This window comes from Mustela erminea, chromosome 13 (assembly GCF_009829155.1).
Source record: "Mustela erminea isolate mMusErm1 chromosome 13, mMusErm1.Pri, whole genome shotgun sequence".
Classification (NCBI taxonomy): Eukaryota; Metazoa; Chordata; class Mammalia; order Carnivora; family Mustelidae; genus Mustela; species Mustela erminea.
In genome coordinates this window covers 72,817,070-72,831,045 of record NC_045626.1, presented here as the reverse complement: position 1 = coordinate 72,831,045, position 13,976 = coordinate 72,817,070, and the positions used below count along the sequence as shown (strand labels likewise).

At 48.3% G+C, this 13,976-nt stretch overlaps 1 protein-coding gene across 4 annotated transcripts in view; it reads left to right on the top strand.

The window, feature by feature from the left end:
* The window catches only part of CRYBA4 (crystallin beta A4), a 26,319-nt gene extending 12,343 nt beyond the window's left edge, over positions 1-13,976 (top strand). For 3 of the 4 annotated variants that reach the window (XM_032311297.1, XM_032311295.1, XM_032311296.1), the window contains 4 exons: positions 314-432; positions 1,768-1,909; positions 3,822-3,964; positions 5,718-6,013. In XM_032311297.1, coding sequence (XP_032167188.1) covers positions 314-432; positions 1,768-1,909; positions 3,822-3,964; positions 5,718-5,865 — 552 coding nt within the window. In that variant the 3' untranslated portion in view covers positions 5,866-6,013. Of the gene's footprint in view, positions 1-313; positions 433-1,767; positions 1,910-3,821; positions 3,965-5,717; positions 6,014-13,916 lie in introns of those variants that run through there. The other variant, XM_032311298.1, reaches the window with a different exon arrangement.

The window sequence follows — 13,976 nt, the reverse complement described above, 5'->3', positions numbered from 1 at the left end:
TCATCATTAGCCTTCAAAAAACTGGAGGGTCCACAGAAAAGTCCAGATAGAGTGATTGTCTTGAGAAATTGGAAAATCTGGCTGGCATTCCCAGGGGGCAAAAACAGATGGCGCTGAACAGAGATCACCCATTTATGGAATCTGGGCCTTCCAGTCTGCGGCCCTTCTCCATCCTTACCTACCCGGCCCCTGGAGGTATCTGAGTTTGCTGTCCTTTCTTGCCCTGCCCCACCATTAGTCCTGCAGTGAGTTCCTAACCCCTCATCACCCACAGGACTCTGATGCCAGTCTCCTGCTTTTCTCTCTGTCACAGATTGTGGTGTGGGATGAGGAGGGCTTCCAGGGCCGGAGGCATGAGTTTACGGCGGAGTGCCCCAGTGTGCTGGAGCTTGGCTTTGAGACTGTGCGATCTTTGAAAGTGCTGAGTGGCGCGTGAGTGTGGGGGGGATCTGAGTTGGGGTGGAGGCGGACAAGATGAGGTCTAGAAAGGGGTGTACTTGGCCCTACCTTCCCAGGCTCTAACTGTACTAGTGTGCCTTCCTTGGGTCCAAAGTGTTGGGCAGTTTGCAGGACAGTAGTGTAAGGTTAAGCAGGTTGTGCACTGCGCAAATGTAGGTATCATCATTCACAGAGATCCTGTGCATTGGATGAGGGAGTCTTGTAGGATCACACTTTTAGAATCAAGTGTTGGGTCTGAAATGTTCCCCTTAAGCATAAAAAGAAAGAAAAAAATCACTTGCCAAAAATAGAAGGTAACTATTAAAATATATATAGTAAAAAATAATGCTATTATTCTTTAGTTGAGCATTGTTGCTGGAGGCTCTGAGCATAGGATACATTGTGTTAAAAGCAAAAGAGAGAGATTAATGAAATGTGGAAGTATTAATGACACACTAATATCACACTGAGGCTTCTATCCATATCAGCACCTTTTTTTGTAGAACTTTCTGTAAAGGTTAAACTGTTCCATGTCTGCATTATCTGATTTTGAACACTGGCCACATATGACCATTGATGACTTGAAATGTAGCCGGTGCATCTAAAGAACTGAATTTTTAATTTAATTTAATTTAGTTTAATTAAATTTTATAGAAGTTTTAAATTTAATTAGCTATATGTGGCCAGTGGCTACCATACTAGTTAGAAGTTTCTAGAAGTTTGGGAAGTAGATTGGAAGGAGAACAATGTTCTCTCTATGTGATTTGGAGTCACTTTATATTATGCTTGTGAGTGCCACTAAGGTCCTCTTGGGTGGTATTTATGCACCTCACATCTGGGAGAAAAAACACTTCACTTCCGCTTTTGCAGGTGGGAAATTAGGGATTAGATGGGAGCAGTGACTTGTTTAGGGATATGTCCAGCAAACTGACAGATTCTGCCTGGAAGGAGAAAATAAGCTCAGGTTTATTACTTACATAAGACAGTTTGTTATTTAAGTAGCCAGCAAATGCAAGGTCATCATAGTGGCAGCCTCCTGTGTCCCTTGTCCCACAGGATGACACCAAAAGGGGCCAGATGACAGCAAGAGTGGTGGGCACCCTGCTGTTGAGGACCTGCTCCATGCTTCAGCTGTGGCTCGAAGCTCTACCCTCCAGGGTAGGGGTACCGGGGTACAGGCTCCTCCCTCCTCTCAGTGTGACAACTAAAAATGTCTCTAGACATTGGTTAAATACCTCCCAAATGGTAACTCCCAAATGATAACCATTGATCTGGAACTCAGGATGAGGGGGTCTCTTACCTCTTGCACTCTCTACCCTCTATCCACAGGTGGGTAGGCTTTGAGCATGCTGGCTTCCAAGGGCAGCAGTACGTGCTGGAGCGGGGCGAGTACCCATGCTGGGATGCCTGGAGTGGCAACACCGCTTACCCCACAGATAGGCTCACCTCCTTCCGACCAGTGGCCTGTGCCGTGAGTCTTGCCACCACCTCGTCCCAGTGGGGTTTGGGAACTGACTAAACCAGAGTTCAAATTCTCATGTTACTTCTTCAATCTCTGTGACTTGGCATCCCTCCCTCCCCTCTCTGAGCATTGGTCTCTTCTTGAAATGGGGCCACGTCATGGGGAAGAGGAATGGGTGGATTCTGGACCAGATCACCACACACATTGTGACCTTCACGACTTTGGTTATGATATGAGCCCCTGCATGTTTCACATCCCTCTCTTCATGACTCGGAGATACCAGGAGAAGCTGAGTGCCAGGGTTGGCAGGACAAGATGGGGAGGAAGGTTCTATTTTTCTTCCTGATTCCTTATCAGAGTTCCTGATTTTATACTCTAGCTACTGTTTATGGAGTATGCATGGAGGTGGACATTACTAGCTCTGTCTTACAGATGAAAGAGCTGAGGCTAAAAAGATGTATTTATTTTTCTTCAAAAGCAACTTTCATCAATTTAAAAATCATACAAGGCACATAGATTTTACACCCAAAGTTCAGAAAAAAACCTAATATGACAGAGTAAGAAAAGTCACTTATACCTACATGACTAAACAGAAACGCAGTTTTTTTTTTTTTTAAAGATTTTATTTACTTATTTGACAGAGAACACATGTAGGCAGAGAGGCAGGCAGAGAGAGAGAGGAAGGGAAGCAGGCTCCCTGCTGAGCAGAGAGCGAAATGCGATGCGGGGATGCGATGCGGGGCTCGATCCCAGGACCCTGGGATCAGGACCTGAGCTGAAGGCAGAGGCTTTAACCCACTGAGCCACCCAGGTGCCCCCAGAAGCGCAGTCTTAAAAATGCTGGAGACTTCCTTCAGTCTTGTTTTTATTCACAGATTCTGCCTACACCAACTGGTATTCACATCTGTGTCTATATCTATCCACCTATATGCCTATTCCTATGTATTTGGGCACATTTGCAATTTTGTTACAAAAATGGAATTGAAAGAAAAGCAGGCTTAGAAATCAGCTTTTCTCACAGGGCAAATTGATCACAATCATCCTCCCGGGTGATTAAATCTCACTGACAGCATCATTGTTCATAGCTCCCCAGTATTTCAAATTGTGAGCAAGTTCATTTGCTCCTGTATTCCACAATGGCCCGGGCATTGTGCTGATACAGGGACCCACGGTGGACCGTGACTGTGACCATGCTATGCTATCCCTGATTTCATGCAGTTTACAGCTTCTTTTTTTTTTTTTTTTAAGATTTTATTTATTTATTTGACAGAGAGAAATCACAAGTTGTCGGAGAGGCAGGCAGAGAGAGAGAGAGAGGAAAGCAGGCTCCCCGCTGAGCAGAGAGCCCGATGCGGGACTCGATCCCAGGACCCTGAGATCATGACCTGAGCCGAAGGCAGCGGCTCAACCCACTGAGCCACCCAGGCGCCCCCAGTTTACAGCTTCTGATTTCACTCTGTCCTCCAAACGATCTTGACAAGTGGAGGCGGTTAGTTTCATTTTATGGGTATGGAAACAGCTGAGAAACACTATGTGACATGTCCCAGCTGGTATGTGTGGAGTCAGAATTTGAACCCAGATCACAATAATCCTCTTCTTAGCTCAATTAACCACCTGATCCCCCAGTTGGGGACTTTCAGGCTTCCTCTTTTCCCCTTCCTCTCTTCCTCCCTTATCTTTTCAGTTGTTATCTTCAAGGCTGGGCTGAACATATCCGAGGCTTATTTGTTCCATAGTTATTTTCTTCGTGTACATTTCTGGAAGGGCAAATGGTGCACACCTTTTGTAAGGTTTTGTTGCCTTATTACCCTTCCAAAATGTAAGGAAGGCTCATTTGGGGGGACAAGGGCAGGGGTGTCTGGAGAGGCACGTGGGTTCTCAGCTGGGTGCCTGGAGGTCTGACCGTTTCCTCTGCTTACAGAACCACCGTGACTCGAGGCTGACCATCTTCGAGCAAGAGAACTTTCTGGGCAGGAAAGGCGAGCTGAGTGATGACTACCCCTCCCTCCAGGCCATGGGCTGGGATGGCAATGAAGTGGGGTCTTTCCACGTGCACTCAGGGGCGTAAGTGAATCCAAGGCTCTGCCTGACAGGGAAGGAGAGGCTGTGAAAACTGTGTGCTGGGGATTTGGGGGCTCTGATACCCACATTCCAGAGGAGGACACTGAGGCACAGAGAGGTCTCAGGCAGAATTTGGGGGACCACAAATAGCAGACTCCCATATCAAACTGACACTATGCCCAGAGAATATTTATTGATCCTTGTTACCTGCTTCAGGAACAGCTGGATCCAGGTGCTACAGGTAGGGTTCTTTCTTTCTCCCCCTCTTGCTCTGTCTGCCTCATCGTCATTATATTTGCAGGCACTCTCTTCCCAAGCAAAGGCAACGGCGCAGCTTCATCTTTACTCCAGCCAACCCCAGGGCAAGAGAATGCCTGTCTCACTGATTCCTGCAAAGGTTCTAGGAAAGGTTCTCATTGGCTCAACTTGGGTCATGTGCTCAACCCTGAACCAATTGTCATGTGCAGGAAGGGGGTGGTCTGATTGGCTAGGACTGGTCATGTGCTCGTTGCAGAGTGAGCATATTCCCACATTACCTGAGAGGTGGAGGGTTGGAGAAATAGGTGTGGCTCAGGCGGTCTGCTCCTAGACCACCTGGAGGGAGGTAATTAAATCCAGCTTCAAGCCCAGACGGGACTGACTCTTCCCACCCTGTCCCCCAGTGGCTGGCGGTTGAGTGTGAGATGTGAGGGCTTTCCTTAGGGAGGCCACTGCAACCGGCCTCTAGGTGCCCTTTAGCCCCTGGCAGGAGTGAAGGTGAGAGGTGGCTTTTTGTTTATGGGTGGTGGTGGTTTTTTGGCTTGTTTTTAAATATTTTATTTACTTATTTGAGAGGGAGAGACCGAGAGAATGACAGAGATAGTGAGAAAGCAAGAGTGGAGAGGAGAGGGAGACGCAGACTCCCTGCAGAGCAGGGAGCCCAACACGGGTCTCCATCCTGGGACACTGGGATCGTGACCTGAAGGCAGACGCTTTACCCACTGAGCCACTCATGTGCTCCCCTTTGTTTTTTAACCATCAGAGAATCTTGTTCCACAGTAGGACCTCTTGTGATTTATTTTATTATTATTATTATTATTATTATTTTTTAACCTCTTGTGATTCTTGAGTCCAGTTCCCTCTTACAGGAGGGGAAATGGAAGCTCAGAAAGTGAGACACCAATTCTTGTCCAGTCTTGAACAATGTATGGGTCAATGAAGGGAAAGAGCAACAGCCTTTTCCTTGGAAGGGCTTCTGGCTAAGGGAGGAGGGGAACGAATGATTCCTCACTTCTTCCCTCCCTCCCTCCTTTCCTTCTTTTAGTATGTATTAGGCTCCGTGGCCAGGGGCATTGCACTGTGCACCAGAGAGCCCAACGAACCAGACACTTACGCATCCCTACACCCAGGAGCTCCCCCAGCTGTCACAGGAGGCTGACATTTTATAAACAATCTGATAATTGTCTAATTATATGAGAGCTACAGAGGACCAGTAGGAGTGTGGCCCGATTTGGAGAACCAGTCCTCAGAACAAGAGGATAAATACAGCTTGGTCAGGGGCTGGGCAAAACATGGCTGGAACGGTGTTCTTGGCAGAGGGAACATCATGATCACAGGCCAGGTCGTGGGGGGGTGTAGGGGCAGAGCAGGGCACATTCTGGGCAGCGAAGGAAGGCTGGGATGGCTGGAATGTGTCTGCAGCACCGGCCCCTTCGTCCCTGTGTGCTCACCTTGTGGGTGCTTCTCGAGGGTAATGGTCTGCTCTTCCCTTCCCCAGCTGGGTTTGCTCCCAGTTTCCCGGCTACCGAGGCTTTCAGTATGTGCTGGAGTGCGATCACCACTCAGGCGACTACAAGCACTTCCGAGAGTGGGGCTCTCACGCGCAGACTTTCCAGGTGCAGAGTGTCCGCAGGATCCAGCAGTGAGCAGGGGGACCGGCGTGGTGCCTAGGAGCCAAGGGGGAGCCTGTCTGGAAGGAGGAGCTGCAGAGGGTCTTCCGTGCCCACTCCTCTGCCTCCTCCCGGTGGCCCCCGTGAGCCAGTTCATACACAGTCAGCACGAAAGTAATAAAAGAGGTCTAGTGCTAGCTTGTGCATTTTGATTTCATCAAGTCTCTCAAGGAACTGATTTTTCCGCTTTGTCGATTTGCTCCATCGTTTCTCTGTGTCCTACTTTGCTCTGTCTTACTTGTGACCATTTCCTTGCTTCTGTTTACTTTGGTTTATTTTATTCTTAGTTTTTCTCGCTTGTAGGGGTACACCCTTTGGTCATTGATTGTGGTACTGCTTTTCTCTCCCAGTAGAGTCCTCTAGAGCTCTTAATTTCCCTATGAGCACAACTTCAGTCGCTTCCCCCAAATTTGAATCATTCAGTCCGATAGTTCCTGGTTTCCCTTGCGAGTTCTTCGTAGGCCCATGGATTCTTTCATGATGTTATTTTGGGGGATTTTCACGATATTGTATTGTTACGGATTTGTTCTGAAGTCCGATTTCAACACTCGTGCTTACTTCGGCAGCACATGGATGAAAATTGGAACAATATAAGATTTCAACACTCTAAAATAAGCCCAGACTTAAATTTTACAGCCCACCACATGGTCTGTGTTTGTTGCGCACTTGAAAACTGCTTAAATTTGGCAGTTGTCCCATGGAGGGTCTGTCCATATCAATTAGGTCGAGTTGAGGTTGGTTAGTGTTTTTGGCAAGTGTGCGTTAGATTTTTCTACATTTTTGTTGATTTTTTTTAACTCAGATTTTTATCTGTCACTGAGAGAGGGTTGTTAGTATCTCCTACTATAATCTGGATTTATCTGTTTTTTTTCCCCTTTAGTTTTATGCATTTTTGCTTCCTGATTTTTTTTCTTTGTTCCAGAATTTTGATACTGTTATTAGGTGCACTTACATATGCATACATATACCTATATTTTTAAAAGATTTTATTTATTATTTATGTGTGAGAGAAATTATGTGAGAGCCTGAGCGAGTGAGCATGGGGGAGGGGGCAGAGGGAGAAGCAGACTCCCCGATGAGCAAGGAGCCAGATGTGGGGGCTTGATCTCTTGACCCTGGTATCTTGACCTGAGCCCATGGCAGAGGCTTAACTGACTGAGCCTCCCAAGTGCCCTAGTCTTTTTTTTTTTTTTTAAGCATATGCAAAGGGAACCAGTTCTCTCCCCTGGCAAAATTTCTCATGTTCCTTTTGTTTTTACCCATAGTTCGCTCTCACACACTACCCTGGAGTCTCTCAATTGACGTAGTCTACCATCTAAAGGAGCCCCAGGGGAAGTCTTTAAAACTGAGACGTAAACTCCCATTCCAGTGGCAGGCAGCTTGAGCTGGAGATGGGTTTTACCTCGGGCTCTCTCCCCACCCCTGGTTCTTTATTATGTAGATTGCCTTAACTTCATCAGCCTTCTGGCTCTTTTTCCACGAAGTCTTCCTCTGCCATCAGTAAATGGGACAGAGACCGGACAGGGTGGGGTGGAGCAGGGCTGCTGGAAAAGATAACAATATCAGGCTCAGGAAGGGGAAGGATGTGTTTGGGAGCATTTGCTCTGGAGTTATTCTTAACCCTTCTTGGGTTACCGTCCCATCCATTCAGACTATCGTTTGCCGGGAACCCTCTGTGCACCAGGCCCTGGGAAGTGGTACACAAGAGACTCAAAGTCCCTTTTCTCACCAGGCTGGATGGGGAAGTAGGCTGAGTCTCCAGTGGGTCACAGTATCCCGTGATACCAGGGGAGGCATGCTGGCTGTCAGGCTGGGAGAGGGGTGGGGGAGAGGCAGCCTCTCCTTGGTGCTTACCTCTACAACCACGTTTTCTCTGAACTTGACCCCTGAATATCCAGGGATGTCCAGACACATGGATGTCTAAATGCACATCTAAACCAAACCCATGAACACGGAAACTTCAACTCTCCAGCTCTTCAGGCCGAAAACGAGGAAGAATTCGTAACATTTCTCTTTATCTCTCACTTGGTAGTAATCCAGCAGCAAAGCCCCCGGCTTTGATGGAATCCAATCACTTACTATTATCCATCCCCTTTGCTCCTACCTTTGCCCACAAGCATCCTGTTCTTTGCCCCTGTAGCCAGAGTGGTTGGTCCTGTTGAAAACAGAAGGCGGATCTTGTCTCACACACACACCCACACCCGCCCCCGCTTGAAACCCTAGGATGCTTTCCCCATCCCACTCCCAGGGCGACAAAAAAAAAAAAAAACCTAAAACAAAGAACAAAAAAAACCCAAAACCAATTCAAACCACAGCAACACTTTTGTAGTTTTCTCCAATGACCATGACTTGCCTCTCCTGTGGCCTCTCCGACCTCAGGTTCCCCTGGTGAGTCTTCTCTGAACGTTCCAAGGGCATTTGCCTGCTCTTTGCCCAAACAAAACACCACGGACTGGGGCACTTAAGAAACAGATAGGGATGTCTTACAGTCCTGGAGGCTCAAGTCCAAGGTCAAGGGGCCATCAGAATTGGTTTCTGGTGAGGCCTCCCTAATTGGCTTGAGGATGGCAGCCTCCACTCTGTCCTCATGTGACCGTCCCTCTGTGCACGTGTGCACCCCTGGTGGCCCTTCCTTTTCCGGTAAGGACTCAGTCCAGCTGGGTTAGTGCCACACCACGACAGCCTAACTTAATCACCTCTGTCAAGAGCTTTTCCGCCAGTTGGGTTACTTCTGAGGTACTGGGAGTTGGGACTTCAACACATGAATTTTGGGGGGAGGTATGTCTGTCCACAATACCAGGTTTATTCCCCCCATGCTGAGGTTTTTTGGTTCTTACTGTTCCCTGTTCCCTTAGATAGTTTCCACCAACAGCCCCTCACCTGGAGTCAAAGGTTCAGACTTGGAAGGAAACTTCTAGATCAAATCTAGTGTTTCACAACCTTTTCTTAATTATTGTCCTCCCCACTCTAGAAGTCTTTTTACACACTCTTTTCCTCATGGTCACCACCCTGCCATGAAATTTTAATACAATTTTATATATTACGATTTAATACAAAATTATATTACAAACAATATTACAATTTAATACAAAATTATATTACAATTTTAATATAATGTGTATCTGTGTATGGCCTCTCTGTGTATCTGTGCTTTAGACATAAAAACAATTAAGGTTTATTTTTTTCCTCCCTGAGAGCCAATTTTCACCTCCTGGGGGCGCTGTTGCCCCCAGTAAGAGTGTATAATGGAGTCTCAGCCTTTCTCCAGGTTTGCTGGGAAAAGGAAAACCCACGATGGATAAGGACTTGCCTAAGGACATACAGTATATAAGGCAAAGCCTGGATTATGAACACAGGCTTGCTGATATTCTCCGACTAAACTCCATTCATTCATTCATTCATTCACTCAAAAACATGTACCAAATGTCTACAATATACTGCTCAGTTATAGGTTCTGAGGATCTAACAGGGAATGAAACAGACAAAAATCCCTTCCTTCGAGGAATTTTAATTCAGTTGGGGGACACAAATTTTACCCCCATAACTCCATGGTTCTTCAGTTAAGATTTATCAAAGACCATTTTGCAGGTATTGTTACATTGTTCCTTGAAAAAAAAACTATGTCCAAAAATCTTGGGCATTGTTGGTGTCTAGTCTGCAGGCCTTCTTGAAACCAGCCATAGTTTATTGTGTTTCCTGTGACTCCCTGGATGGGTGGATGCAGTGTTCAGAGTTTCCCAAACTAATTTGACCACACAACTATTACTATTATTCTTTATTCTTTTTTTTTTCTTGGTGAACTCATCTTGCATGATGAGTGAGCTGAGGAGCACAGGTGAGACATGCTAAAGTTAGCCATGATAGCCAATCAGAGCCTAGTATGAATTAGTTCACGTATGTCTGGGTCCTGCTGTTCACCAGGGCTTTAAGAAATGGACTGTGGAAGAAGTGAGTGCTGCTGTGGGTGTACGGTATAGGGGTGCTGTCTGGGAAGTGGTCTCAGTCTTAGGGAATGGGCATTAGGAAGATAAAGGAGTGGAAATTCTACAGAGAGGATGGTGAAGTTGGTCTCTGTGGATTCTGACATTTTGCTAAGGCCTTGGATGGGGGCTGGGCCTGCAACCATCTTCCATCCAGATGTGTCCTCACCCGGAATGCTGAGAACCTGGAAGGCACTGGATGTGGTGGTTGGTGAGGGGTGTTGTAACCCGACAGCTGCCGGCAGCTGTCTGACCCTGACCTCTCTGGGCAGGCACTGTACTCTGGGGAAGCAGTCATCACAGCCCCGGGTTTGCAATCTGGGCTTACCAGGTTGTGATCTCAGTTTCCTCCTTTGCTAACTGGGGACACACAAGACCTACCTCTTCCCTTTTGAGAAGTGAAATGGCATATCACACTTGCCTATCCCCAGAACACATGCCACGTAAGCTATCAGTAACGGTGGAAATCATTGGCATTATTCTAGCTCTCTGTCCTTTGGCTTTGATATCCCCAGTCTCAACCTCCAGTCCCTTCATCTTGGGCATGCCTTCCTCATGATTAATGATAATATTGATGGCACATCTGATGTTGGTTCCTTTCTCATATCATGTAATTTAAATGACAGTTAACTCCTTGACGTCATTATTATTCCTTTAAAACTCATCAGAATCTTGAGAGTCCTAGGCTCAGAGAGGTCAAGCAACTTGCCCAAAACCATCCAGCCTGTAAGAGGGTTGAGCTCACTGTGGACTGTGTAAGGTTTGGGGGAAGCTGAAAGAGTTAATGGGCACAGTAAGTTATCTAAACAGTAAGTTGCTAAGCTCCTGTCCTCTCTTAATCGAGTTGAGAAAGTCACCCCTCACACTTTAGTATGAATAACTGGGAGAGCTTCTAACCTCTCATATAAAAGTCTTGCATTGCTGGGGGACAGAGCAGGCAATAGTTGCTGAATGAATGAATGAACGAATGGGGGAGGCTCATTAGAATTTGATGGCAGCCCTGTTCAGAACCAAAGTCAAAGCCAAGAGTGAGGCTGGTAACCATAAAAAATAGTACCCCAGATGTGTGATGGCAGCTGGAGTGACAGGCAATAATGAAACAGTTTGTCAAGGATACTCGTAGGAGGGGAGGAAAGAGAACATGAAATTATTTTTCCTATCTTGCCAGGAGACCAATTCTCCTAGGTTTTAAAGGCAAGGGAACTTGAATTATTGATGCGATTTGGCCAGAAGCGCTGGTAGGCAGGAGCACCCATCATCCAGAACACTGCACCCAGCCAGCAGGACTGACCCCAGTGTCCGGAACTGCGGACCCCAAACCCACATCCTCTAGGCCCAGAGAGGGGAGGGGACTGGTCCAGGACCACACAGCAAACATGATCCATGTTACTGCTCCTGGCAGTGGGCATGGCACAGAGGGTGACAATGCATTTGGAGTTGTAAACACTTGGGGCTGAGTCCTGGATCCCAAGTGGATCAGCCAAGGTGAACTTTGGTGTGTGTGGGGCTGCTCTTTAAAGATTTCATTTATTCATTTGAGATAGAGGGAGGGTGAGAGAGAGAGGGAGAGACAGGGAGCACAAGCAGGGGGAGCATCAAGCAGAGGGAGAAGCAGGCTTCCACCGAGCGGAGAGCCCAACCCGAGGCTCGATCCCAGGACTCTGAGGCCATGACCCTTGCTGAAGGCAGCTGCTCACCTGACTGAGCCACCCAGGCACCCCAGGAGGCTCTTTTCATCCTCCACTCATGCCCTTTCTGTCCCCACAGCCCCGTCTGTCCAGTTCCTTTTCTTATCCACATGATCCTTTCTCTACCATCACACTGAGTCACTCCCCCAGGAGTGAAGATGCTGTGACCACACATTGGTAGAAACTGTCGACCAGAGAGGAAAGGGACAACCTAGAACGGAAGAGGGTGACAAGGTGAAGACCTCACTCATGTTGGGTGTGTTTGCCAGAGGAGGGCACAGAGGAGGGAAGAAGGGAGAGGAGTAGGGGGAGAGGGTCGTGCTTTTCCCTGCACACCTATTCATCTCCAACAAGGACCAGCGCAGTGCCATGACAGGGGCTTTTGTGGAAGGAGGAAGAAAAGCATCTCCTGAGCTTGCTGGACACGGAGCCAGGCCCGCACAAATCCATTAGGGCAGAGCTCCAGCGGCTGGGGCAGGCCCACACCACCTCCACACCCCACACCCCCAAACCTCCCACCCCCTGCACCACCCACCCACCCCTCCCTGCCCACTCCCCACCCCACCCCCCACCTAGCCCCCCCCGGGTGGAGTCCCACACCTGCCAACTTGCCTGCTGGGTGGGGGCTGTGCACCAGCCTGTCCCTACTTCCTGAGGCCTCTGTTTACAGAGACCTTAATTACAGGATTAATGGAGGGGAAATATCACGAGGTGGGGGGCCCTTCCTTTCCTTGGGAGGCCCTTCCTTTCCCTGTTGCGAGCTCCTGAATCTTTGACAACAGAGCTAGAGGAGGCAGGCCCACGGGTTGTGACAGCTTCCTCCCAGAGATGGCAATCTGCCCTTTGTACGCTCTGGGGACCTTCAGCAGCTTCTGGGAGGAGTGCTGAGTTTAAAGAATCCTTCTTTAGGGGCGCCTGGGTGGCTCAGTGGGTTAAGCCTCTGCCTTCAGCTCAGGTCGTGATCCCGGGATCCTGGGATCGAGCCCCACATCGGGCTCTCTGCTCCACAGGGAGCCTGCTTCCTCCTCTCTCTCTCTGCCAGCCTCTGCCTACTTGCGATCTCTGTCAAATAAGTAAATAAAATCTTAAAAAAAGAAAAAAAAAGAATCCTTATTTCGGAACTGAATGGGTTTGGCCCACAGGGATCCCACAGGCCAGAACACAGCCCTGGCCTGGCCAGTAATGGTCACCATGCACCATGAATGGGCCAGGGACAGGCACGTGACCCAATGAGAGCCAATGAGAACCAGCTCTGAAACGTTGGTGGAAACTGTCTGGAAAGAGAAGCTCCCTTGGTGCTGGTCTTGTTAAGTTCTGGGATGGAGACTTAGAACTTGCCACCAAAGCCAGACTAAGGACAAAAGCAGTGTAGGGCGAAAGCAGGTCTGAGAAATGGTGGGGACGAGTCTTAACTGTCCTATTACACAGATGTCCCCTCTGCCTTTTATCACAGGGACTAAATACCACTCTCCCCCTGCCTCTTCTTTTTCTTTTTGGCTTAAGTCATTCTAGGATGGGTTTCTGTCATTTACACTTGGAAAGGTCCTGAGCTCTTTTACTTCTCCAAACCCGTCTGAGGAAACAAAGAGGACCTCACCACATCCCCTGCTTGTCTCCAGCTGGGAGCTTTGGTGGGTTTTCTCTCTGGGACGGTGGTTCCTTTTTTTCCTCCCCTGTTTTGGTTCAGAAGTTCAGGGCCCCTCAACCCTCTGGCCTCTGGTAGGCTTTAGTGGCCACCATCTTTCTTGATCCCGGGCTCAGGCTCCTCTCCCTTTAGCATGATTCACCCCCTTGCGCAGATGAGAAGACAGAGGCGGGAAACGCAAGTTGATGACCCCAAACTGGTGTGGAGAATCGCAGAGCTGGGATTCCAACCCGGGACTCCATGTCAAGGGCCCTTCCTCTGTCCCCCTGCGGAGAAGAAGTAGCAGCCTGGTTCTGCCTTGCAAGACACTGATTTCTTCGTTGAGATTCAACCAAAAGCTCAGGCCCACCGGCTGGGGTCTCAGGCCCCTCCCACCCGCCAGGTTACTGGGGAACACATCCAGTCTCCCATCCAGAGAACTCTCTTCCTGAGACCTGCGCCGCACTGCCACCTGGTGGTAGAATGTGAGAAGCACCCCTCCCCCACCGCCCCTGTCTGTCTGAAGACCCTTGCTCTGCGTAGGCGCAGTGGAATAGAGACCCGGACGCAAGGGGCACTTTCTGGGAAATTAAGGATCTGATATTAGATTAGCCGTCCTGATATTCCTTTTCTGTTCGCAGTATCAGCCATGGTCATGTCTCTATTCTTCTAGTTTGTTTTCACCTTGTAGACCTGGGACATTCACAAAATTAATTGCATTCTCTTTCTACCTAGGCTACCGGGGAGCTCGGAACCGAGGGACAGTCTGCTGGATTATTAGCAACTAGATAGAAC